This window comes from Rutilus rutilus, assembly GCF_951802725.1.
Source record: "Rutilus rutilus genome assembly, chromosome: 6".
Lineage (NCBI taxonomy): Eukaryota > Metazoa > Chordata > Actinopteri > Cypriniformes > Leuciscidae > Rutilus > Rutilus rutilus.
In genome coordinates, this window is record NC_140214.1 from 30677162 (window position 1) to 30702912 (window position 25751).

At 39.2% G+C, this 25751-nt stretch overlaps 1 protein-coding gene across 1 annotated transcript in view; it reads right to left on the reverse strand.

Moving 5' to 3' along the window:
- Window positions 1-184: 184 nt before the first annotated feature.
- ak5 (adenylate kinase 5) overlaps window positions 185-25751 on the reverse strand; it is a 188305-nt gene continuing 162738 nt past the window's right edge. The window contains exons 8-14 of the mRNA XM_084412352.1: window positions 18067-18143; window positions 9502-9544; window positions 8313-8357; window positions 6739-6902; window positions 4309-4425; window positions 3090-3284; window positions 185-851 (exon numbers count right to left, since the gene is read on the reverse strand). Coding sequence (XP_084268478.1) covers window positions 786-851; window positions 3090-3284; window positions 4309-4425; window positions 6739-6902; window positions 8313-8357; window positions 9502-9544; window positions 18067-18143 — 707 coding nt within the window. The 3' untranslated portion in view covers window positions 185-785. The remainder of the gene's footprint in view (window positions 852-3089; window positions 3285-4308; window positions 4426-6738; window positions 6903-8312; window positions 8358-9501; window positions 9545-18066; window positions 18144-25751) is intronic.

Sequence of the window (25751 nt, forward strand, 5' to 3'; positions counted from 1 at the left end):
AGCGTTTTTAACCTTGTGCACACCTGTATTTAGCGTCGTCCACTTGTGACCCGATCGACCGAAACGCATCTTAGTACCAGGTGTAAATGATTTGTGCATTCCTCTTCATACCCACACATTCAATTAACTAAAATGAAAACATTCTAGCACACAGTTTTACTTTAAAAGAAAAAAATAAATCCATTAAACATATGAAATGTCTTTATTTCACTCTGGTTGATAAAGAAGAATACAGTTATCACCTCATTGTGAACTTCATTGATTCATTGCACCTGTAAAAGCCAGACTGTGAAATTCAAATCATTTCCCTTTTCCAGCTCATTCATTTCCGCTTCAACTACAATAAATCACGCTTGGCACGATATAATGAATGAAGTTACAATATAAAAAATGCTCTTCAGCGGCCAATCCTTCATGCTTCTCAGTTTTGCTGATTTCAGTACTCAAGGATACTGATTGAGTCCAAAAACACCAAAACGGCACCAGACTGTAGTAAATAACCCTCTTTCCGTGTTTTATGAAGCTGAAAGCTAGCTTAAGCATACAGGTTCGATACCAAGAGATAAACACAGTTGATTTATTGGGCTGGTATTTACAGTGAACGACGATGATGTGAAATGAACAGGTGCCAGTTTTCCAAGTGGACGTGCCATACAGAAGCTGTTATCACAGGCGTGTGTGTGTGTGTGTGCGCGACTAACTGTGGTGTGTAAATGTGAGTCAGTCTGCAGTGAAGCTGTAGGTGATGGTTTTGTCCTCCAGGGGGCAGTGCGAGTCCAAGCTCTCTAGCAGGAGTCCAAGACGAGGCAGATCTGCTCAAAGACGTCTTCCGGGGGCTGCTCGGCATCAATCTACATATATGCACACAACACAAATCATAAGCTGAAAAGTAGGGCATCAACCCACAGGAGGACTGTCATACAGCGCTAATAAATCCTACAAACACACAGACGTTCTGAATGTGTTCACTCTTAACATGTATAGAGAGACAGGTTCATCTGTCATCACTGGATCATCAGATATGATTAGTGTAATACATTTTGTTCTATTAAAAGGGTTTTCTGCAGTAAACGGATATTATTATTAATAAATGATCATTTAAATTTGTTGTGGTAATTGGGCTGAACTGCAAGCTTTTCTTTTGTCACACTAATGCACTAACAAAACAAAAAAAATTCCCTTTAAAATGATTTTATAGATATTTCAGCAGGTGGATTTACATTTGCATGTCAGTTACTAATCCTTTGAATGATTGTTATCTTTAAATTACTCAGTGGGCGAACTGCTCAAAGAGCAGTATCTCACTGAAATATTTTAGAGCATAACTAGAAAAATATGGGGATCTCACATCTTTTAAAGAGATAGTTCACCCAGAAATTGTCATCATTTTCTCACCCTCATGTCGTTCCAAACCTGTAAAAATCTTTCTGTCCCTCCATTTACAGTTCATAAAGAGATGGTAAAACTAATCCATATGAATTGAGCCGTTTAATTTCTAAAGAGACACGATCGCTTTATATGATGGACAGATTGAATTTAGGCTTTTATTCACATATAAACACTGATCAGTGAACATAAACAGAAGCTCAACCATAACTACTTGATACAGGAGAACAAACCTCATTGGTTCTTGATGAAGCTCAAACGTGCTGCGTAACACGAGAATGAACCTCATTGGTTCTTGATGAAGCTCAAACGTGCTGCGCAACACGAGAATGAACCTCATTGGTTCTTGCAGAAGCTCAAACGTGCTGCGTAACACGAGAATGAACCTCATTGGTTCTTGATGAAGCTCAAACGTGCTGCGTAACACGAGAATGAACCTCATTGGTTCTTGATGAAGCTCAAACGTGCTGCGTAACATGAGAATGAATCTCATTGGTTCTTGATGAAGCTCAATCGTGCTGCGAAACACGAGAATGAACCTCATTGGTTCTTGATGAAGCTCAAACGTGCTGCGAAACACGAGAATGAACCTCATTGGTTCTTGCAGAAGCTCAAACGTGCTGCGTAACACGAAAATGAACCTCATTGGTTCTTGATGAAGCTCAATCGTGCTGCGAAACACGAGAATGAACCTCATTGGTTCTTGATGAAGCTCAATCGTGCTGCGAAACACGAGAATGAACCTCATTGGTTCTCGCTCATCAAGCAAACATGCTTGAGTTTACCACAACTGATGTGTGCGTTGATGAATGTTTATACTGTATGTGAATAAAAACCTACATTCAATCTGTTCATCATATAAAGTGATTGTGTCTCTTCAGAAAATTAGGACTAAACGGCTCAATTCATATGGATTAGTTTTACAATCTCTTTATGAACTGTTTAAAGTGTCAAAGTGGTAGTTGCGTAGACTAGACTGTTAATGAGTGGACAGAAATCGCTCAGATTGTATTAAATATCACCATTTGTGATTTGAAGACGAACAAAAGTCTTACGGGTTTGGAACAACATAAGGGCGAGTAAATGATGACAGAATATTCATTTCTGGTTGAACTAACCCTTTAAGATTGTAATATTTCAATAAGTTGAGGTGTTGAAATGACTACTTTAAAATCCACATATTTAAATGGACCATGGTGCTATTAAAATGTGCATGTACCACAATAGTAACGAAGTAAACAAAGTTTTCTTTCTTTTGCGTTGCATATTGAAATTAATGTTGGTAACAAGCATTGGTGACCATTGACATATTGAATGTAAAAACACCCAGCCATTTCTCAACATATATTCTTTTCTGTTACACAGAAAAAATTATGTAATTTGGAACAACTATCTCTTAAAAGACGGCTTCCCTTTTAGAGAGATCAGAGGACGTTTTTGCTTTTAAATCAGATACACTTTCATTTATCGGATATCTGAGTGAAAATGTCCTGACATGACAAACCCAAATCTGGTTAATATGTGCTTTGTGTAAGTCAAAACTCAAGATAGGGGACATATTTCAAGGACGCAAGTAAACTTCACTTAAGAGATTCTCCTTCAATTAAGTTCAATGTAACCATTAAAAATTATCCACTTAACGGCCAAATTACACTGAAACATCATTGCTCATACTAATTGTATCTTAGCTTCTCCACACCGACCTTATGCAGAACTTCTCTGTGTTGGTAGTGGCCGACCACGGGATTGACCAGACTGCAGAATCCGTCCACTCTCCGCCCAGTGTCTCTGTCTCGGGCTTCTTTAGTGTGCAGGCTGCAGGTGGCCCTCTGCTGCAGCCGTCGGCTCATGATGTCCGCAGAACATTCCAGAAGCAGAACAATGTCGGGCTGCCCCATCTGAAACGCAAACCCACACATACTTGTCAGATCAGTGATTGAAAGTATTAACGCAGATGAAAAGTTGACTTCTGCAGGAGTTAAAAGGTATAGATGTCCAAAGAAGACAATGCTGTCATTCATTGTTCCATGGAACACAGTAGATGCTTAAAAGAGAGACACAATGGGTCCCTCAGGACCAAGATGAAAAACACTGGTCTAGCAGATAAAGCGATCAGGCTTTGCTTTGTATATTACCTCTTTGTCAAAATCAGGTACATAAGTGTCAAGAAACCCTATTCCTGGCCACATGTCAATGTCGGGTCACCGGGATTTTGTCAAACATAGGTGGATAACACTGATGTAGAAGCACCTAACCCTGGTTGTAAGCCTAAACTTGACATAAACTCTAAGCTTGTCTTTCAAATCTGATTGGTTGATTGGAATGTTTTTCCGGGATCAACAAAAATGTTGATCTAGGAATGTTGTACTTTGTGAAATCAATGTCAATGCACTGATAGTTTTTTTGGTAAGTTGTAAGGATCACTTTCGAGTCCAACTGCCTTTAAGCAGGGGATCTTTGTACGTTCAGGCGGGAAGGTTATATCAATGCACAGCCTCGATTTCTTCTGTGCCAGTGAACACGTACCCTGAGTGTGTGAAACAAATCAAAAGTTAACCCAATAGACATTGTAAAATCTTGTCCTCTGAAGTAGCTCTCAGATCTAATTTGTGCATATTCAAACTTGAATGACTAAACGGATGTTATCACTGGTTATACTCAAATGCAAATTCCGTTTTCAAGATTTTCAGCAAATTCCATCAGATTTTCTACCTGTATCTGAAAGAACGCAATCATATGGCTTTGGAAGACCTGGAATCTCCTTTTGTGGGCGTGAACGCTTTTCAAAATGTCTCAGTTTGTGTTTCATAAAACAAAGATAGTCAACCGGCTTTAAAACAACATGAAGGCGAGTAAACAATGCCAGAATTTTCATTTTGAGAAATCTATTCCTTAATATTGGTAACTGTGAAGAGCACTGACCTTTGCTTCATATTCTTGCGCCTGCTTCACATTCTTTGGGAAGCCAGTGACCAGAAAGCCCTTCCCCTGACGCACAGTAGACGCCATGGCCTCGCACAACAGATCCAGCAGTGTTTCCTTAAACACACCCAAACAGAAGAGAAAAACAGATGAACACTCATACAGATATACAATCAATTACAACAGCAGGACGCATACGAACACAAACACATATTAGATAAGAAGTGAGAAGTTCTGATGTCTGGGACGACTAAAAGTAGTTCACGGCAAATGTTAATGACAGTCATGTTGCTAAGCAACACCACTGTAACATAAATCATCTGATTAGGACTGAATCTCTCTGAGCCACATGCTAAACCTCAGCAAATAAAACTCAACAACAAGAGCCTGAGCTCTAAATGATGAAACGACGACCTCAGTGTAGACATTGAAACGATTGCTTCATTAAATGTGTTTGTAAGTGTCTGATGGTGGAATATACTGTGTAATGATGACATACCTTAAAATACCTCTGTGCCGCTGTTTTGTCTCAGGATGCACACCAGTAATGGTTATTAAAGCCAATTAAATGACCTCACTGAACTAAGGCTTAATTCTGGCTTAATCTAAGCCCTGTCCAAAAGGCCTTGATATACTTCGAAATAAAATCGAAGAGCAAACTGATGAGACATCATTTCGAAAAAAATTCAGGCCGAAACGAAGTTCATTTTGGGAGTTTGAAACAGCTTGCGAAACTTTCCGGAAAAGAAAGTTTTACCCCTAAACGAAGAACGAAAAAGAACTTCGCAGTGAGTATATCGGGGCCTTAAAAGTCTTAGGATTAGCTCCATCCCTAATCAAACACACCTGCCTGTAATTTTAACCCATGTGTGGTGTTCACAACCCAATTTCCCCCGTGGTGTTCCCGGTCAAAAATGACCGGACTATAAAAAATAGCTTATAAATCTCTCATTATACTTTATTTTCACCCAATATTGGATTCAATCTTTTTGTCAACTTGTTCTCTTTCCGTTAGGACTGGTTTTATATTTCTATTTGCATCTGATTAATCGTAGGCCTCATTTATTTGATAGTAGGCATCTCATTTTTTGTGTAAAAAAAAACATTATTTTTGAATAATTTTGGAAATATTAAATAAAATCTGAAGAAAATTGGCACTGTTGATCACACTAGTCTACTTAAATTTTTCACCAGGAATTTTGTTTTGAAAAACTTTTATTTTGTACAATATGGCACATTGTCACTCTCGTGGTGTTCCCGGTCAAAAATGACCGGACTACAAAGAATAGCTTATAAATCACTCGTTATGCAATACTATCACCTAATATTGGATTCAATCTTTTTGTCAACTTGTTCTCTTTCAGTTAGAACTGGTTTTATATTTCTATTTGCATCTGATTAATCATAGGCCTCATTTATTTGATAGTAGGCATCTCATTTTTTGAGTAAAAAAAAACATTATTTTGGAATAATTTTGGAAATATTAAATAAAATCGGAAGAAAATTGGCACTGTTGATCACGCTAGTCTACTTAAATTTTTCACCAGAAATTTTGTTTTGAAAAACTTTTATTTTGTACAATATGGCACAGAGTTACACTTGTGGTGTTCCACTGGGCCATTGAGAGCCATTGTTTCAATGGGCCATTGAAAGTGAATGGGAGAGACCAATGCAACCAATGAAAGGAACAACAAAACATTTGTATAATTTTAAAGCTTAGAATCTCAGCTTTTTAATCATTTTTAACCGGGAACACCACGAGAGTGACAAGGTGACAAAACCCCCCCTAAAAAATTAAGAAAATTGTCACAAAACATTTCAGAAGTATTTATACCATTTGTGAAACAAGTCACTAAGTTCCAGTCCAAAGCGATAACATTAACTAGTATTTTCGGGAAAAAGAAAATCTTCTCCGGGTCAAAATGACCCGAACACCACATGAGGGTTAAAGTAAAGCAAAAAAGAAAGAAGAGAAAATTGGAGTTTTGTGGCTTTTTCCAGAACTGTCAGGTTTAAATTAATCTATGCTCTTAAAAGTTGACAAAATGACCTTTAGGCAGATAAACACATTTAAATGTCTTTCTCTTCTGGGAAAATGGACCAAAAATATAAGAAATGCTTCTGGGAAATTCAAGCATCACAGTAAAAGTCAAGGTATGTCCAAAAAATAAAATAAAAAGGACACCTTAAATATGTTTCAAAACGAAATTTGCCAAATCAGGAAAGAAACCTATAAATGCAAATTAATTTATGTACATAATAATTCTTACAGCCCTTTTTGTACACGTCCACTCCTTTGAAGGTTAAAAGCACTGAGAAGTGTTATGAAATAGTGTGTCTTCCCGTGTTTGCTCCACAAGCGGTAAACCCAGTGAAGGGTGAAGCTGATCGTTGTAATTTTGGCTAATGGACTTTAGCGAGATTGTGCACCTCGGGAAGCTGCTCTCCTCTCTCCAGAAGGTCTCGGAGAAAGCGTCCTCTCTCGCTGTGAGACTGGAGCTCGCTGCACAGGATGTCCCCGGGACACAGGCGCTTCAAACTGTACCGCTCCTCGATTTTCTCAGACTGGAGAGCTTTCCCCGATCCCGGCCCACCTGGTCAGAATGAGAAAAGTTGTGAATAGATCTGTAATGAAGAACTGTACAGACAATGGATGGGAGAGACTGTTCTAAATACTCGGGAACAAGACCCACATCCTCAGTAATTGCCTGTCTTGGGAGATGTGAAATCAGTAAATATCGTATGGTTTGCACCTCACACACTATTCGCTGGCTCTCCCCGTCCCTGCCATCTGACTGAACTCCCACAGGCCTTCATTAGGATTCTGCACACAGCTCAGGGCAGCGCTTATCTATCTAAACAGTTCACATCTAACAGATGTTGTCTATAACGCTGATGACGAGGATGTGGCAGACATACTTTCAAACTTTTAAGAAAGCTTCTGAAATATCCAAGCGTCACAGCAAAAAGCAAAGGGGTTTATGTTCCAACCAGCCAAACCAATAAGGCAGAACTTTGTTTATCGCTTGGACTATTAACTGGATTGCCCCAGCGACCAACAAATCAATATCATGCTTCAATACTATCTTGCTATCTGACTGAATGTTGCTTTTAGTGTGGAATAACTGTAACCAATAACTTTTTTTATTATATAATTTATACACCTGTGAGTCAGAAAATTGCTTTTACCCTGTCCACGTTTTTTGCAAAACCTACTCTGAATCTCTCTATTCTATTCTAAACGCATGAAGAAAATAAGGAGCCCGAGTCTGACTGTTAAATCGAATCTATTTCTTTTCTTGACAGGTACCACAGTGCAGATACAAAGCTGATAAATCTTTTCGCTAGTCTTTAACGTGTCAGTTAGGGTGGTCAAGTGCACTCTAGAGCGTAATTCACTCATGCTATCTATCAATCTCAGATCTGCCATATCCAAAGCAATATTACAAGCATAAGCACTGTATCAATCTGCTGATGCGACAGGACAGGAACACAGGCCGTATCCACCGGGTTCCTTTCAAAGCAACCAAACTGATTTCTTCACGTCTCTTTTCACCACAAAGAGGTGTAAAGTTTGGCTTTTAGTTCACTTCACTACATTAGCTAGAGCTTTTGAACAAACATGAGGGGAGGGAAGCCCCTAGCACACAAAGCCTTGTACCATCTTGACCGTCTGCTATCCATTTATCCAGAACATGAGTCATTTTCAAATGAAGACTGCCAACAGTTTCAATTAGGAACCATCAGAAGCTTTCACCTGCCCCCAATTTCAAACACATGCTGTTAGTGTGTCTGTGTCGCAAAATAAACTTGGCGGCGCGTGTTGTTATGTCTGATCTAGCTGTGATATATGTGCTTTACATCAAAACATTGCTTCCTGTTATGTTCTTCTGGAGGAAATGAAGGCACAATAAAACAGTGCATTCCGTGTCTGTCTATAATGAAAATAATGTGCAATGAAAGTAATGTATGATGTGCTAATGCAGTTTTATCAGCTAACATACCAATCACAAAGATGACCTTTTGTTTCTTGGTCTCCACGGGAAAACCTGGTGGCGTTTTGGAAAGAAAAGAAAACACACAATTATATTACAATCAGATAACAGCTTTATCATGTAAAAAATATAGCTTTGTCATGTCATGTGGTCCAATCGATGATGGAAATGAATGAGAATAACATGCAGGTTTGCAGGTTTACCAGTAACAAATAATATAATATAATATAATGTAAAAGCCTTGAATTTGAAATAAATTAATTAAATAATAAATGTATGGTCTTGACAGAAGGATTTGGCATAACTTGGTATCACTGAAAATCAAATTTTAGAATCTTAAAAATTTAAAAGCAATTGTGCACAAATTGAAATACAGGTTTTTAAAATTGAAGTGCAAAATTCAAATCTCTCTTGGTTGCTAATATATAGGTTTCTCAGTGAAAATCTTCAATAACATCAAATTATAGTATTTTTTCCAAGATCAAGATGGTGCAACTATTCTGGCATCACAGAATGTGTTTGCACTGCATCATTATTTATGATTAATGCCACTGTACAGACATACAGACTTTAGAGGCCTATTAGACATCTGGTACTGCTTAAAGGGATGATTCAGAGTAAAATCAACCTAGGGTCCTTTGCACCATGACCTCGAGCCAAACACCCCCCCCCCCAGAAGCCTTTTTTCCCTTGGTCGAACATCATTAAAGTTAGAGCTTATTTAGAGATATCAGCCGAATGGCTTAGTGCAGGCGCTAATGGATCCTATGATATATTTCGTAAATTACCCCACTAATAATGCCCAGAATGGTACCAAACTTCTACAGTAGTACAAATAGGTTCTGTACTCATAAAACGAGGCATTGGAAAGTTTGTAAGTACATTAAAATAACACTTGCCTGATGGCTAATGCTACTGCTAACCCGCACGTCGAGGTCACTTCAGTGATTAGGGAAAAGCACATAAAAGTCCTGGCAGAAAGCCAGTATATCCAAATATTTGTATAATTTTTTTTTCTGAAGTGCTGACAACTTAGTGTTAACTAATAATTGTTGCAAACTGGTACTACCAACAAAATATTTGTGCATTCCTGGAACTGGCCGTCGTTACACTACATCCTTATGCATCGCTTTCTGCCAGGACTTTTACGTGCTTTTCCCAAAGTACACAAAGATCAATTAAGAGATACTGCTCTCACTTTCTCCAAGCGCCTCTGCATATCCAGCCACCTCTTCATCGATCTGCCATAGAGAAACACGCATAAGAATTATACTTTTATAAAGATCACAAATGAAGTGAAAGGGCAGTTGAAAGCATTTCATTGTCATGATAGTACTGATGATTCTAAAAATAGGCTCCATGTTTTCGATGCAAAAGTACTTTTTTCTTTGTTGATTTGTGGGAGAAAATATGATGCTTCTTGGCGGTCGTTTCACGAGTTTCACTGAGCTAATTAAAACAAAATCCGTGAGGTTTCCAGTGTTTGAACATAAACACATCACAGAAAACCGGGAACTTGACTGTTGGTGCCGTGATTACTGTGATTAAAAGAGTTCTGGGCTGTTTAACAGCAAAACCTTAGGTGGTAACTTGCCACTTTTTTTGCAGCATTAGAGAAGATGAGATGAAAAAGAGAGTGTGTGTGTGGGAGGAGTGCAGGGTGCCACTGATGAGCGTGTTTGTGATGTGGGCAGGCCAGCCGGTCCGATGAGTCACTGGCAGAAAGAGAGAGAAATGATACACGTACCATCCTGCACCATAGACAATGACGGGTACACGTCCATCCCAATATTCACCTTAGTGCTTGATCAATATTGTTTCTTTTAATAACTGATTCGTGCATGCTTGTTTTTGTGCATAATCCCCCAATCTTGAATATTTAGATACATCCATGGCCTACATGCATTAGATTAAAAGCGAGCTTTAAAACGTCAGTTTCTTTTCAGGACACTTCATGAGCATAACATCCTTATACAGCACCAATTCAAGCATGGTTTTACCTTATCGCAACATATAAAGCCAGATTTTGGCAGATGTCTTCTACCTAACCCTTCAACTGATATGCTTGCAATGATAGAACAAACTATGAATCTGATTGGCTAGAAGGTTATTTCGCCTGCAAATGCTTCTCCACACGGTTACATGAAAAGCAAAGCAATATGTTTTTCTTCAGTTTATTTGTCAAAATAGAAATATTATCTTTGCATATATTTCACTGGGGAAAAATTGCTTAAACCATAAATCTAACAATATTTAGTGAAATTTGTACTTAAAAAAACTTTTGCCGACCCCCAGAGGCATGGACTCTACAAGACTCCTGAAGGTGTCCTGTGGTCTCTGGAAGCAAGACATTAACAGCAGATCCTTCAAGTCCTGTAGGTTGCGAGGTGGAGCCGCCGTGGATCAAACTTGTTGGTCCAGAACATGCCACAGATGCTCGGTTGGATTGAGATCTTGGGAATTTGGAGGTCAGGGCAAAACCTTTAACTCTTCATGATGTTCCTGAGCCACTTCCATCAGGGAACATCATTGTCAAGAAGGGGTGTACCTGGTCTGCAACAGTGATTAGGTGGCACGTGTCAAAATTACGTCCACATGAATGCCCGAAGCCAGGGTTTCCCAGCAGAACATTGTCCAGAGCATCACACTCCCTCCACCGGCTTGTCATCGTCCCACAGTGCAGCTTTGTTCCATCAATTCCCCAGGTAAATTACAAACATGTACATGACGGTCCGTGTGATGTTAAAGAAAATGGGACTCAATGGATGAGGCGACCTTCTTCCACTGCTTTAAGGTCCAGTTCTAACTCTCGTGTGCCCATTGTAGGCACTTTCGACAGTGGACAGGGGGCATCAGGCACTCTGGTTGGTCTGCGGCTACATAGTTCCTACGCGGCAGAGTGTGATGCACTGTATGTTGTGACACATTCCCCCATAACCATCATTAAAATTGGTTGTGACCTGTGCCACAGTAGACCTTCTGTTGGCTCGGACCAGACGGGATCGGCTTCATTTCCCTCGTGCATCGATAAGCCTTGGTTGTCTATGTTTAAGTCCAATTTTGTATGCCCTTTCCTCACTAGATTCCCTCTGTCTTGCCCACTACTGGCGGAACTCTTGCAATGTGTTTAAATGGAACGCCCTAAGCCTTTGATCAATTATCACCACTGACTGGGAGCAACACACAAGCCTTTCAGAGATACTCTGACCCAGTCGCCTTGCCATAACAAATTGGCCCTCGTCAAAGTCGCTCAGATCTTTATTCCTGCCCATTTCTCCTGGATCCAACTCATTGTTTACGAGAACCGATTGTTCGCTTACCATCTAATCTACTCAGGCCTTAAAATGCGGCCTTGTTAGGAGATGATCAACAATATAGGCTTCATCTGTGACTGGTCAATATTTTGTCTCATCAGTGTATTCCCTGAAAACAAGTTTAAATATCTTCCAATATTTAACCTCTGAAGCAAATATATCTTAGGATGTGTAGGCAATTTTTCTTTGAAAAGCAATACTAAAATATTGATTAAAAAACTGATTCTTTTGCAGTGAAGTCCTTTAAGTCCAAATCTCCTACATCTCATGTTTTTGCTCTCACTCTTTTACTTGTTCTCTCTCTCTCTTTGAGCGTGGAGGATGTTTTCTCATGAATATCAGTCTGCCTCTCATTCATTAGCTGTGCAGACTGAACAGTGGCGAAGGTCGGCATGATGTGCTGTAGACGTTTGGCTTGTTTCTGTGCGTGGAGGAGCCGTGGGCGCTGCAGAAAGTGCTGGAAGCATGATTTCAGCAGACACCTCCGTCTAATAACGCAGAGCAAGCCACTGTATGAGACGCTCATCCTATTGTGCTGCATCACATCTGCGTTATCTTCTGCACAAATATCAGGGAATATCAGGAATGCTGGTAACAATATTATAGTGAGGGTACGATGGTGTAGTGATGTAACAGATACCATATGCTTAAATATAGTATGTTACTGAAAGAACACCATATTTCATCCTATGGAATATAATCCCATATACTATGTTATTTTCACAGTACTCAAAGGCACTACAAAGAATACAATAGAACTACCATGGTGGATGGTAAGAAGTGTAACCACTGATGTAACAGATGAGAGACAAATGAAAGGAAAACCCGCTACCTCCTGAGGCATTTTGCTTTAAAAGTACACTTATTTTTATGTGTCGACTAACAAGTACATAAAATACTTGATCATAATTTGAAATGCAGTATGTTATTCGATATTACATTTAAAGTTAAAGTACCCATATTATGCTATTTTAAAGGTTCCTAATTTAGTTTCGGAGGTCTCCTACAATAGATTTACAAGCTTCTTCTTCTTCTTTAGGTCCGCCTGTGCTACAGGGCGCATTGGGCACAAGCGTATTCCACTGGTTGTGACTGCATGGGATTCGGCTTTTTCCTATTTAACGCCAGCTTGCTTTAAGTCCTCTTTGAATGTACTTCGCCAGGTCTTCATCATTCTACATGCATCCAAGGTCTAAAAACACTTTCATTTTCTCATTATATGCATTGCACATCCACCTAAATTCTCAAAGATTCTGAAAGGTTCGTTCAAAGATTCAGTCCCTTCCTTTCCGAGCTTTCTCTGCTCTGATTGGTCAGATGGCCCAGTCTGTTGTGATTGGTCTACTGCTTAAATGAAACACTCATTACCATATCTGAATTTCAGCTCCTCAGCCTTCCTCAGAACTTCATACACAGTGATAAGAACAGTAACGATGACATCGATTTTACTTTAAACTTATGCTAAAGAATAGTGTTCTATCCCTCCAGCAGAGTTCCAGAATCTTGTAGACTCAGTGAACATGTGGTGAACCAGGACCTCACTTTGGGCCAGATTGACTAAATAGGGCAAATTAGCGTGAGAGAAAAATTCCAAAAACGCACAGATGGGTGACTGATGACGAGCAAATGAAAAAACACAGACGCAGCCAGACCATTTCCATAATGACCAACACAATCTACCAATCTACGCATTAGCATCTGGTTTAAAAGTGCACTGTGTAATATTTAGGAGGATCTGTTGACAGAAATGCAATATCACATACATAACTATGTTTTCAGTGGTGTATAAAGACCTTACATAATGAACCGTTATGTTTTTATTACCTTGAATGAGCCGTTTCTATATACATACACAGCGGGTCCCTGCTTGTAGATAGAACAAGAACTTACATGTTAAAGCAGCACTCAGTAGCTTCGGGATTTCTTCGCTGTATTCTCGCTTTTTGCTCGCAGGTTTCTCTCAAGAGCTCCCCCCACAGCTTCGGAATAGATATTTGACAACACTGTTTTAAAAACTCTTTGGTGATTCTCAGACACCAGAGGCTAGCAGATCAACGACATCAAAGCAGATGGGACATTCTTTAAAACGTCTTCTTCCTTCGGGTTCGGACAGCGTGAGGGAGCGCAATAATGACAGTATTTGAGCAGATTTCTTTTGTCCGTAAAGCAATTGTTTACATCGCGAGACCTGATATCACGCGATACTTCCTGCCGCGGCGGCCGGCGGCCCGCCGTCTCAAAGTTGCAAGTGCGAATTTTCCGCTCACGGGCACCAGGGGGGTGCGAAACGACCACCATTCAACCCGAAATAAGTAATATAACCATTCCAATGACTCCGAAGTTGTTCAGTTAAGGTAAAAAAGTTACTTAGTTCACCTTTAAGTCGCCATTTGCCCCATCATATTTCTGCAGTAGCCCTAAATGGACAAACGCGTTTCGTCACTATGTTGATGTCGGCCACCGTAACTTCTGTTGGTTGCAATTCACAACCTCACCACTAGATGCCGCTAAAAATCACACACTGCACCTTTAAGACATGTTTTTTTTTTTTTTTTTTTTCTGTTAAATAATGGCACAAATACCAGTACATTGACGAACACAAACCTTAGTAAATCACCTTGCATGATTCATTTAAATACTCCCCTTCGATAAATTTTGCTTCTGAAAGGGAAACTCCTACAAATGCATAGGTCTGCAGCAAAAATACTGCCTTTTTAGCACAAATTTTTCCACTGCGTGTCTTTAGTAAATCCTGACAGTAGTTGTTTAACGCCATAAGAGGGTTTTAAAAACAAAGGAAGGTATATAACAAGTACTGAACAAGTACAAAACTGTACTGAAGCTATTCTGCACTCTAGTTGGAATGTCTTAATCCAAGTGGCTGGCAAACATTCACAGAATAAAGCCAGCATGGCCGGAGCCAAAAACCCGCTGAACGAGTCGCACACCGAGCCGAGGCCTGCTCTGAGATCTGTTCTCATCTACACAAGTGTTTTTCCCTGCGTGATGCCGACGGCACGGAGAGTTTGCTGTCAGCAGCGCAGCTGATGGACACAGATGAAAGAGTCACAGTGGGAATGTGGGCTGATCCACATCCATAAACACTCTTCACACTATCCTCCACCAAGGAGCCGCACTGACTGCTTTTGTCTCACCCAGACACGATTTTAACCAAACATAATGGAGAAAACATGACAGCCTCTCCATGGAAATGCACAGAGAAGCAACAGATTCAGGAATTCAGTTTGACAGACATCTAGCAACAGGGAGGTTCTAATTGGTTCGCCTCTTACATGTAACCCTGCCGTATCGGTTGGTAGATAACGAGAACCCTCTGAATAGATAATATGTGTGTGTGTGTGTGTGCTTGGCAGGAGACAAGGAGAAAGATAAAAAACAAGTGAAGAGAACAAGATGCTCCCAGAAAGAGAGCAAAAGCAATCCAAACAGTCCATGGCAGGAGCACTAAGGGTTTCTGATAGTTTTAAATAGTTTTGAGCTTATTCTGAATTATGCATGAATCTGTGAAGCTGAAAATAGTGTTATGATCTTCTGTATATTTACTGAAAATGTAAAAAACGAATGCACAGCATGTATAAAATAACAATGATGATAAAAACTGTATAATCTGGTTCACCCCAAAAAATGAAAACGTAACTTTTTCACAGAATAGCGACTAAAATTTAGGTCTGTTTATCACACACTTATGTTTCCATGTTGTATGGAGACATTCCATAATCCATAGACATAATAATTTTGATATAATTTGGCATAATGAACCTACCCCTCACAGAAAACTTTATGCATTTGTACATTTTCAAAACACATCAATTAGTCTGATTATAAGCTATTTTCCTCACGGGGACCAAAAAATGTCAAAAAGATTTTGGATGTTGCTATCTTTTGGGGGCATTTTGTTCCCATAATGTAAGCATACCACACACACACACACACACACACAAAAAAAAAAAAAAAAAAAAAAAAAAATTCCAGCATAAACAACAGACCATGAGGATTCACACATCGTCACATCATTCTTTATTTCTTTATTTTATTAAATCCAACTGATGGCGCAGGCGACTCACGCGCGCACAGACACACAACATATCAGTTCTAACGTTGCTAATTTGACATTTCAGCCATTCATCCTAACTAAAATACAGTCAACAAAAACATTTATTTGCATAAAATGCTAGCTATTAAATTATCCCTAGTAAGAAAAAAGTTCTGACATTTTATTTAAAAAAAGTATAAAATGCCATTATAAAAAAAAAAATAAAAAAAAAAGATTGAACACATACACACAAAAGCTATTTAGATTTTTTGTAACCAAAAAGATTGAAATGTTTTAATTGCGCATGATATCTATTAGGTACGGCATGTGTTCCATCACATAAGAACAGAGAACATGCATGTATTGAGCTCCATATGGGATCATTCAATACTAAAATAACCTGTCTTTACAAGCTTCAGAGACAGAAGCTTTCAGAGACAGTATCCGGTTGGGAATTACATAAAAATTTACTCTATAGCACATTCTTCCTGACCTTGAGAAAATAAATGGTCTCAGACAAACCCTTTACACACACAGGGTTACAGTGCAGTCTCATTATGTCTGTGTAATACACACTCAGGGGACTCAGAGATATTGATTACTTTCCGTATTGAAGGTCAGCGAACATGTGCCAGGTATTAATGCAATAATTGCTATTGAAATACCCAACAAATACACAGGGCATTATTCTGTGGCCTTTCTTTAAAGTGGACCTATTATGCCCCTATTTACAAGAAGTCTCAGGTGTGTGTCTGTGAAGTTTCAGCTCAAAATACCCCACAGATAATGTATTATATCTTGTTGTCCATTTTTGAGTGGAAGGAAAAACATGCCGTTCTCGTGCATGTATCTTTAAATGCAAATGAGAAGATGCTCCCCACCCCCTGGCCGCTATTTAAAAACACACGAAGTTCACATAAACACAGATGGTTTACGTCAGTACCTAAAGTTAACAGCGGGGTAAGAAATCGCATGTGTATATTAGATCTGTTTATTAAAGTGACAACAGCATAATATACAATACCTGTTTATGTGAATCAAAGGACAAAAGAAAAACAGAAAAATCACTCACTGCTCTTGATTGAATAACTTTAGTTTAATAAGTAACTTAAATACTGCTGTTAAATGCCCTGGCGAGGAGTATAACATGGCGGACTGTGTACAGCTCACTGAGGGGAGGAGCTAAGCTAATAGGGCGGATTCCGTCGCCAGTCAGATTTATGGGGAAAATAACAAACAGAGTGGGTGCTTGTTTGTTTTTTTACTAACAATAGGGTGCCGTGGTTGCACACACAGTGCAGACTGTTATGTTCGAAAACCATACAAAAGCAAATTTTGCATAATAGGTCCCCTTTAAAAGATTATTCTGAAAATAACACACTAATGAAAGTCAAGGACTATGGCTTAAGCTTCATCCATACAGAAGCTAATGCAGGAGATAGAGTCATTCATAATGACCATCCGCTAATGCAGGACTGTCACTCAGCAAGCATTTCCATTAAAAACAGACTTAATCTGCCTATAATAGCCTTTCAGCAGTCTCATCTGAGCCTAATCTGAGACTCCAATAACTTTATAATGAATTAAAGAGACCAGACAGATGGGACATTTTCTGACATGCTAATGATGCTCTAAATGCTATTGTGTTATCACAATAAAGGCCGCGTCATACCATCAAACAATTGTGTTGTTGGACTAAGAATTCGCAGTACACTGTAAAAAAATATTTTACGAAGTTGTATTACTGGAGAATCTTTTACAAGAAATTACTATTTCAGTCTTTCTACTTCATGTTTAATTCATTGTTACTTGCTGGTTCTTCACGAGTTCACACTTACAAATAAGTCGGATAGAATAAATGGTATGCATATTTGGCGTGCTGTCCGAGGAGAGGGCTCCGGGCTCGGTATTCACCCCGAACCCAGAGTACTCCCCCTGGCTGTGGAAGGAACAAGCCAAGAGTGAAGAGTCGGGGTGGTGGAGGGATGCTGAAAAACTGTCGTGGAATGTAGGTGAGTCGAAGATAAAAAGTTCTCACGCTGATAGGATAGACATGATGATTGTTGATGACAAGTTGATTGGATTGATTATTTGAAAATGCTCCTTCCAAACTTTGTTTAATGAAACATCATATAGTGCCGGCCCAGATCCGGCCCACATCTGATACACGTGGAATCCACACGTACCGAATGTGGGCCGGAAGTGGGCCGACACTATGTTGCTGTCTGGGTTGTAATTATTTGTGAAATTTACTAGCAATTTCTGAGTGAAAATTGTTTATAATACACCAAATTACTGTGGTGCCTACACTACATAAGTGTACTCATCAAAGAAAAGCAAAGAAAGAAGTGCTTAGGAAAGAACAGAAAAGATGAGGTAAAAGACATTCTCATACCTGTTCGTCAAATTTGGTGGGCATTTCTGCCAGACTGCTGCTGTCTGTTAACAGACTGAGGTCGAGCTCACTGGGTCCTATGGAGAAAAGCAAAAGATACAATCAAGCTCTAAGAAAAGGCATTTGAAAGAAACAAAAATACAGCAATTACAGCAAAGCCTTGTGTGAAAATAAAGACACTCTTGTACCTCTATACTCTCCATCATTGAAACTAAGTGCTGACGGTTCTTTACTGTTCTTTACCAGTAATTGCTAAAGGAACTCGGGAGTCTTTTCGGTAGCGTAGGCAACAATCACAAAGGTTTTGTTTCCTATATGTTAATTAGTCATTCATTTGCAGTGTTGTGCAAGTTACTTCCAAACTGTAATACATTATACATTACTTGTTACTGTTATTTAAAAGTAATTCCTTACAATATTGACACTACCGCATCAAAAACATGATTGCGTGATGAAAGCATGATGAAAAACACCACCTAAACATAGCCTAACTGGTTAGAGAGAAAACACAGAACAAACAGAGTAATGCGCATACGTCCATCTCGCGAATGTACAGTCTTCTTCTACCATATTAGCCACTTTTCCACTGGCCAGCGCGAGCACAGAGACCGAAATCATGCCTCGCGGCACTCCTGTAAAACCTGCCCTAAACACGCCTTTACTGGACTATGTCACACAATACAAGGTACACCAGCAAGAGAGAGATGAATGAAATAAATCGGCATACAAATATATCAGAAGCTGTCATTTAGTCTTTATTTACAAACTTGGACACCACACGGCTATTGACTGACCACGAACAGGTAATAACTTGCTTGCATTTTTCATTCGTTAATGTCTTGCGGTCTTCCTGTTTTCGCACCCCGTTTTTTTTTTTTTTTTGAACAATTACATTTTGGGCTAAAAGTGTGTTGTAACGCAAGCGTTACTGAACATGTACCAAGTAAAATATTACTGAAAATTGATTAGTAATGCCTTACTGCGTTACAGCAAAACTAATATGTTACTGTAATGCATTACTTTTGTAACGCGTTACTCCCAACACTGTTCATTTGTGGCACGAGTACATGTTTCACCAGAGCAAAGGAAGAGTTCTGAAACTGATAGTGAACTGGCTTCTGTCTACACAGATTCTTAGATGTTTTCATTGTTGAGATGGTTATAGTCATTTTCACTTTTATAGTCATTATTCGTTAATAGGAAACCCTTTTAGTACTTCGTAAAGGAAAGCCTAGATTAGAAAATCCCACTGAGCGTACATTTACACCACAATGATTTATTAAAATTGGAAAACAACGACAGTCGACAACGTTGTCAAAAATGATCCCCGTTCACACGGATCTGCGAAAACGACAAAAGATGCTGTATTCTGCTGCCAGGCCAGTAGGTGGCGATGTCACTCTATGTGAAGAAACTACGTGCTTATAGACTGAACACGAAATACATTGCGCATAATGTCAATGTTTTCACAAATTCATGTTTTTGTAGTTTACACGGTGACGATAATGGTATCATTTTCAAAAACTTGCACATTGGAATACGGTTTCAAAAGTTTGCATTTTCAGGACCCCAAAACACTGCTGTCGTGTAAATGAACGACCAAAATGCATAAAAAGTTTTGCGTTTTTAGTTGAAAATTGTTTCGTGTAAACGGCCCCTAAAACTGATGAACAGTAGCTTTACATAACAGTATTTGGGAGCCTTCTACCAAAATATCACCAAAATATCCAAAGTAAATTTTTAAAGAGAGAGAGCACAAAATGCACTTTTCAAGCAAAACATTTCACCAAAAAAGTCTGTTAACAATATAGAAATGCAAAAGCGCTTAAAAGACAAAGTTTTCAAAAGGGACAATTTCTACTTGTCAAATGTTCGTGTATCGTGTTCATAGCTAATCTGATGCATTACCCCTATGGTTACTCTGATAGAAGCAGTGATGCCAATTATTTTCAAAGTAGCTAAGCCTGCTCAAAAAGTCACTAAATGTCACTATTACGTAATGTGTCAACTGTCTGCACAATGTTGGCAAAATTGGATAGAAAATTGTTGCCAGAAATTGCAAAAAGGGATCAGAAAAGTAAAGTTAATTCCAAGGCTCAATAAATAAATATACTATAATCCTCGGCATAAATAAATAAATAAATGTATTATAATCCTCGGATTAAAAAATTCTTCCTTCATGTACTATAGCTTGTTAACCAAACTATACAGTAACCATACGAAGCAATGCAGTGAAATCTCTACTTCTACTTCTGGGATCAGTAAACATAACATCTGGAATTAGAATTAAAAACTGGAAGATTGTAAATTGAATTTTTAAAAAAAAGTTCCTGGTGCTAAAACTGGGAGAGCATCACATAAACAACTTTAAGCAATTCGAGTGAAACAGGATATTCCACAAGACGTTTTTTTCAGTATGTTGTTATCAGAGACTTCTTATTTGGAAATATACCTTATAATAGCCAGAAATATTCTTTGCAAATTTGAAGGGTGCTTTCACACTAGCACTTTTGGTGCACACCTTGACGTCAGAGTTTGGTTAGTTTGGATCATATGAACGCAGTTTTCCGAACTTCAGTGTGCACCGACAAACCGTACCTGAGTTCACATAAAAAGGCTGGTCTGGGGTATGGTTTACGTGAACTCTGGTACGGTTCGCTCCTGATATGAACACAATCGTACTAAATGGCGGAAGTCAACCGCTATTGATGAGGTATGATTCGATAAAACAGTGTGTTTGTGTGTGTCTCACTCACTTTCCTGACGCACTGCAAGCAGAGAGAATGTGCTCGCCTTCATGGAACAAGCCAAAAATGGCAAAATATTTAGTAGTCTTTTAATCACTTTAAATCAATCACCATTTTAATCACAAATCACTGCTCAGGAAATTAGCAAGAATTGCACAAATACTGTAGATAAAGTAACTTGGCATGGAATAGCCTTCCCCAACTTGGTAATTTCCTTACCAATAATTTGTGGTTAAGACAAGTAAAAGCCTAGTGTATATCCCTAAATAGCATAAAAAAGGTTAAGATTTAAGAAAGTTAAATCTTATTTCTGTTGGTTTCATTTATTTCGAAAAATGATTATGCCAACGTTTTTTCAACCGTTCATTGAGATTTTAAGAGAGTTTTGTTCATTACAATCTATAGACAGTCAATTTGACATGGAACCTTCGTCACAGGGGTCTGGCTTCAGCAATGTGGTCATGTTTTCCATAAAAGCATCTGTTCTGAGTTCTGATTCAGCTCAGCACTGCACTTCCACAGGCTGGAAGAGGCTGATGCCTTTTGACATCGGTCGCCTCTGTTATCCCCTGACAGCTTCATTCCCTGTCCCCCAGTGCTAAACCAAACGTGGCAGCATCTTCCCATACAAAAAGAACAGGCTGTTTCAGCCTACTACCCTTTCTCATACTGCTTTTTCTTCTGAATGAGTCTTAGGGGAAGAGCAGCTGTCTGTCCTCATACTATGAAGTACATGTGGTGGGATTATATATTAAGGGAGAGACTTTGCACCTGAGACCACAGGAAGTAATGGAACATTTCTTGCCCCAGTAGGATTGTGAGTCACAGATATATATTTGATGATAGAGACGTGGCATTATTGGAAGAGCGTTTGAGGGATCGTGCGAGTGGGCGGCAAGGTCATTCCTGTGATGCAGTACCTTTTGAACTCTGCCACTTTTAATAAATGAACATGCCTGACGTATTTCTATAAAAGGGCAACAGACTTTCAGAAATATGCTCTGGTCAAGATCAGGCACCATTATGTGAATAATCAAACTTGATGGCAAGAAAAACATTTCAGTGAGGGACTGGGAGTTAGTTTACATGAGGGGGTGAACTATTCGACAACCAGTAGGGGCTTTTGTAGCCTATAACTAAGTAGTACCCACGGTTTGTTCGCTCTGCAGGAACTGGGAATGATTCTAGTTCTAGGAACGTTTTTTGGGGGGACTAAATTAGCTCCTACTTCAGAGTAGGGTCTAACCCAGCATGACAGGAACTGCCAGTGACGTAAATGTAGGGTTGATTGGCCGAACGCATGCGAAAAACATGTAAACAGTTTATATCCTATATATTTACTCCACGAACATGGAAAACAGCGACACATGGACCAACGCCGAAGTACAGGCACTTCTCAACCTTTACAGTAAGGAGAAAATCCATCATGACTTTGAAGGAACCAAGCGAAACATGATTATGTATTTTTGCTCAGCAAAATTAGGCATCTTAGCGACATTGGGCATCAACCACACGGCAAACGCTATAATACTTTTTCGTAAACTGTTTACTTTTTTTGTTTAACAGTTCTATCTAAAAACGTGGAAAATGTAACTGTTAAACAGATTGTAAACTAATGAAAAAGGAGAATGTGAGCATTGTGTGCTCAGGCTCTGGCTAAGTCGTTCTCAGCGCTGTCAAAATAAAAGTGCGCAGCGCCATCAAATTAAAGTCCCACACGACGGCCACTTCAAAGTTCCTACTGCGGTGTAATGCAACCAGGAAAATGGTCCTAGGGGAACATTTAGTTCTCGGGGGACTGCCCTGGTAGCTAGTTCAACTACCCAGTGCAAAAGCCCCTAATGATTAAGGACTGAACTGAACTGGTTTTACATAGTTCACACTTTTTACGCATAATGCTAAGGGTCCGTGTGATGCAAATTTTGTCCTTAGCACAGTATACACATACTGTATACGCTCAACCCGATTTTTTAAACCTACAACATGGCTATGTGGGTAAGAGATGTGTGCGTTAGAAAGTTAGAAAGTACCCGCATTTGTACGAGGTGTAAAATACGTATCCCGGTGCTCTTTGGATAATTTGACTCATAAAAACGTATCAAGCCAAGGCACTCAAGAGTTAAAGTAAATATATATAAAAAGTCTATGACACCCTGATGTAGGCTCATTAGCCGCAACGCGTAGGTGTGCGGTTATCTGTAAACTTATTTTAATTGCCTAAGCCATGATGAAATATATATTTACTCTCGAGTGCCTTGTTGAAGTTGTCATAGCGTAAACCCAGAAGCGCTGCACTGTTACACTACGTGAAGTCACTCAGAGGTCCACACAGAAGAAAATTAATAGTTGAATACATTTTTTATTTTTTTTTGCGCAAAAAGTATTCTCGCCACTGTAGTCACTTGGACTATTTTAACGATGATTACATAGAAGCCTATGAAGGAGTGAGCCAGCTCTCAGATTTCATCAAAAATATCTTAATTTATGGTCCGAAGATGAACGAAAGTCTTACGGGGTTGGAACAACATGAGGGTGAGTAATTCCTGACAGAATTTTCATTTTTGGGTGAACTAACCTTTTTACACTGGAGTTCTATTATTAATATCACAGTTTGATGACAGTAATAGGAGACTCAGAACATTGTTTTTTCAAATCACTGTCCAGTGACGTTTATTTATTTTTCTGTCAGCATGAAACAGATAATGACACAAGATTTATTATCAGCAGGGTTAACATGGCAGGCGGGTGGAGGTGTTATTAGCCTATGCTTGATTTGATCTGCAAACACCACAGACCCGGTCTATAAAGCCAGCGGCTAAAAGCTTGACAGAGCCTCATCAGTCTCTGATGCAATAAAATTAGAAGTTGCCCTGGTTTCCAACAGAATTCCACTTGCACAATGCCATGTAATTAACACTAGCACTATTATTATGCACTGTCAGTGTAATGTGGCACATGCATTGCAACTGGTCGCCTTCACTAAAATGAACAGTTGTTCATTATCAATGAAAGATTAACTTTTCATAGGTTTAGATGTGTGCCAAAAACATTGCGCATACATTAAGATTGAAGAGTTTGGGGTTCAGAAAGATTTTCTTTAAGAAATTCATATTTTTATTCAGCAAGAATTCATTAAATTGATAATTCCTTTTTAGAAAGAAATGATATCTGCGAGGATTTTCAGTCCGGATTTAGACTGTACCATAGTACCGAGACAGCTCTCGTTAGAGTCACAAATGACTTGCTCTTATTATCCGATCGTGGTTGTATCTCGCTATTAGTGTTACTCGATCTTAGTGCTGCATTTGACACCATTGACCACAACATTCTTTTAAATAGACTAGAAAACTATGTTGGCATTAGTGGAATTGCACTAGCATGGTTTAAATCATACTTATCTGACCGTTATCAGTTTGTAGCAGTAAATGAAGAGATGTCTTATCGATCACAAGTTCAGTATGGCGTACCACAAGGCTCAGTACTTGGACCGCTGCTGTTCACTCTGTACATGCTACCCTTAGGAGTTATCATTAGGAAACATGGAATTAGCTTTCACCGTTATGCTGACGATACTCAGCTGTATATCTCTTCAGAACCTAACAAAACTTACAAATTCACAAAACTAACGGAATGCATAACTGATACAAAAAATTGGATGACTAGTAATTTCCTACTTCTAAATTCTGAAAAAACAGAGATTCTAATTATTGGACAAAAAACTTCCACACGTAATAATCTAGAATACTGTCTAACACTTGATGGCTGCTCTGTTAAGTCTTCGTCGTCGGTTAGGAACCTGGGTGTGCTCTTTGATACCAATCTTTCATTTGAAAGTCACGTGTCTAGTATCTGTAAAACCGCATTTTCCATCTTAAAAATATATCTAAATTACGCCACATGCTCACATTGACAAATGCGGAACAATTAGTTAATGCGTTCATGACCTCAAGGCTAGATTATTGTAATGCTCTATTGGGTGGTTGCCCTGCATGCTTAATAAACAAACTACAGCTAGTTCAAAACGCAGCAGCTCGAGTTCTTACCAGAACCAGGAAGTATGACCATATTAGCCCCGTTCTGTCAACACTGCATTGGCTGCCTATTAAACATCGCATACATTTTAAAATATTGCTGATTACTTACAAAGCACTAAATGGTTTAGCTCCGCAGTTCTTGAGCGAGCTCTTAACACATTATAGTCCTTCACGTCTCTTGCGATCTCAAAATTCCGGCCAGTTAATAATACCTAGAATATCAAAATCGACTGCTGGCGGTAGATCCTTTTCCTATTTAGCACCAAAACTCTGGAACAGTCTTCCTACCATTGTCCGGGAAGCAGACACACTCTGTCAGTTCAAAGCTAGATTAAAGACACATCTCTTTGACTTAGCATTCACATAATACATTATACTTCTATAATTCAATGTTAGGCTGCATAGATCAGGTCAGCCGGAACCGGGAACACTTCCCATACACCAGTCCTGATGTACTCGTTACATCATAAGAAGAATGGCATCTACGCTAATTTTAGTGTCTTTGTTTATCCCGAGGTTTTCCCGCAGCCTGCCGGATCCAGGCCGTATCCAGATCTGACGAAGGACCTTCGCCTGGACCCGATGACAACGCAGTGCTGAAGTGCCAACTAGTCTCTCCCTATGGAGGATCCTTTTACCACTCTACAGATAAAGCGTTGTCGGAAAAATTTCGTTTCGCGTACCTACCCCAAAGTGACAAATAAAATAAAATTCTGTATCAAAATTGATAAGAAAAGGCCAGTACTTTGTTTAGGCTTGGTTTGTTGGGAATTACAAACCTGCGCACATATATTCAAACGCACATAACTATAGAACCAATTCTTAATGCGCATGTGAACGCCATCAGCGTTTATCACAGGTTCGCGTTTAAAGTCTGTGTAGAGAGAATGGTGTCGTCTTAGCG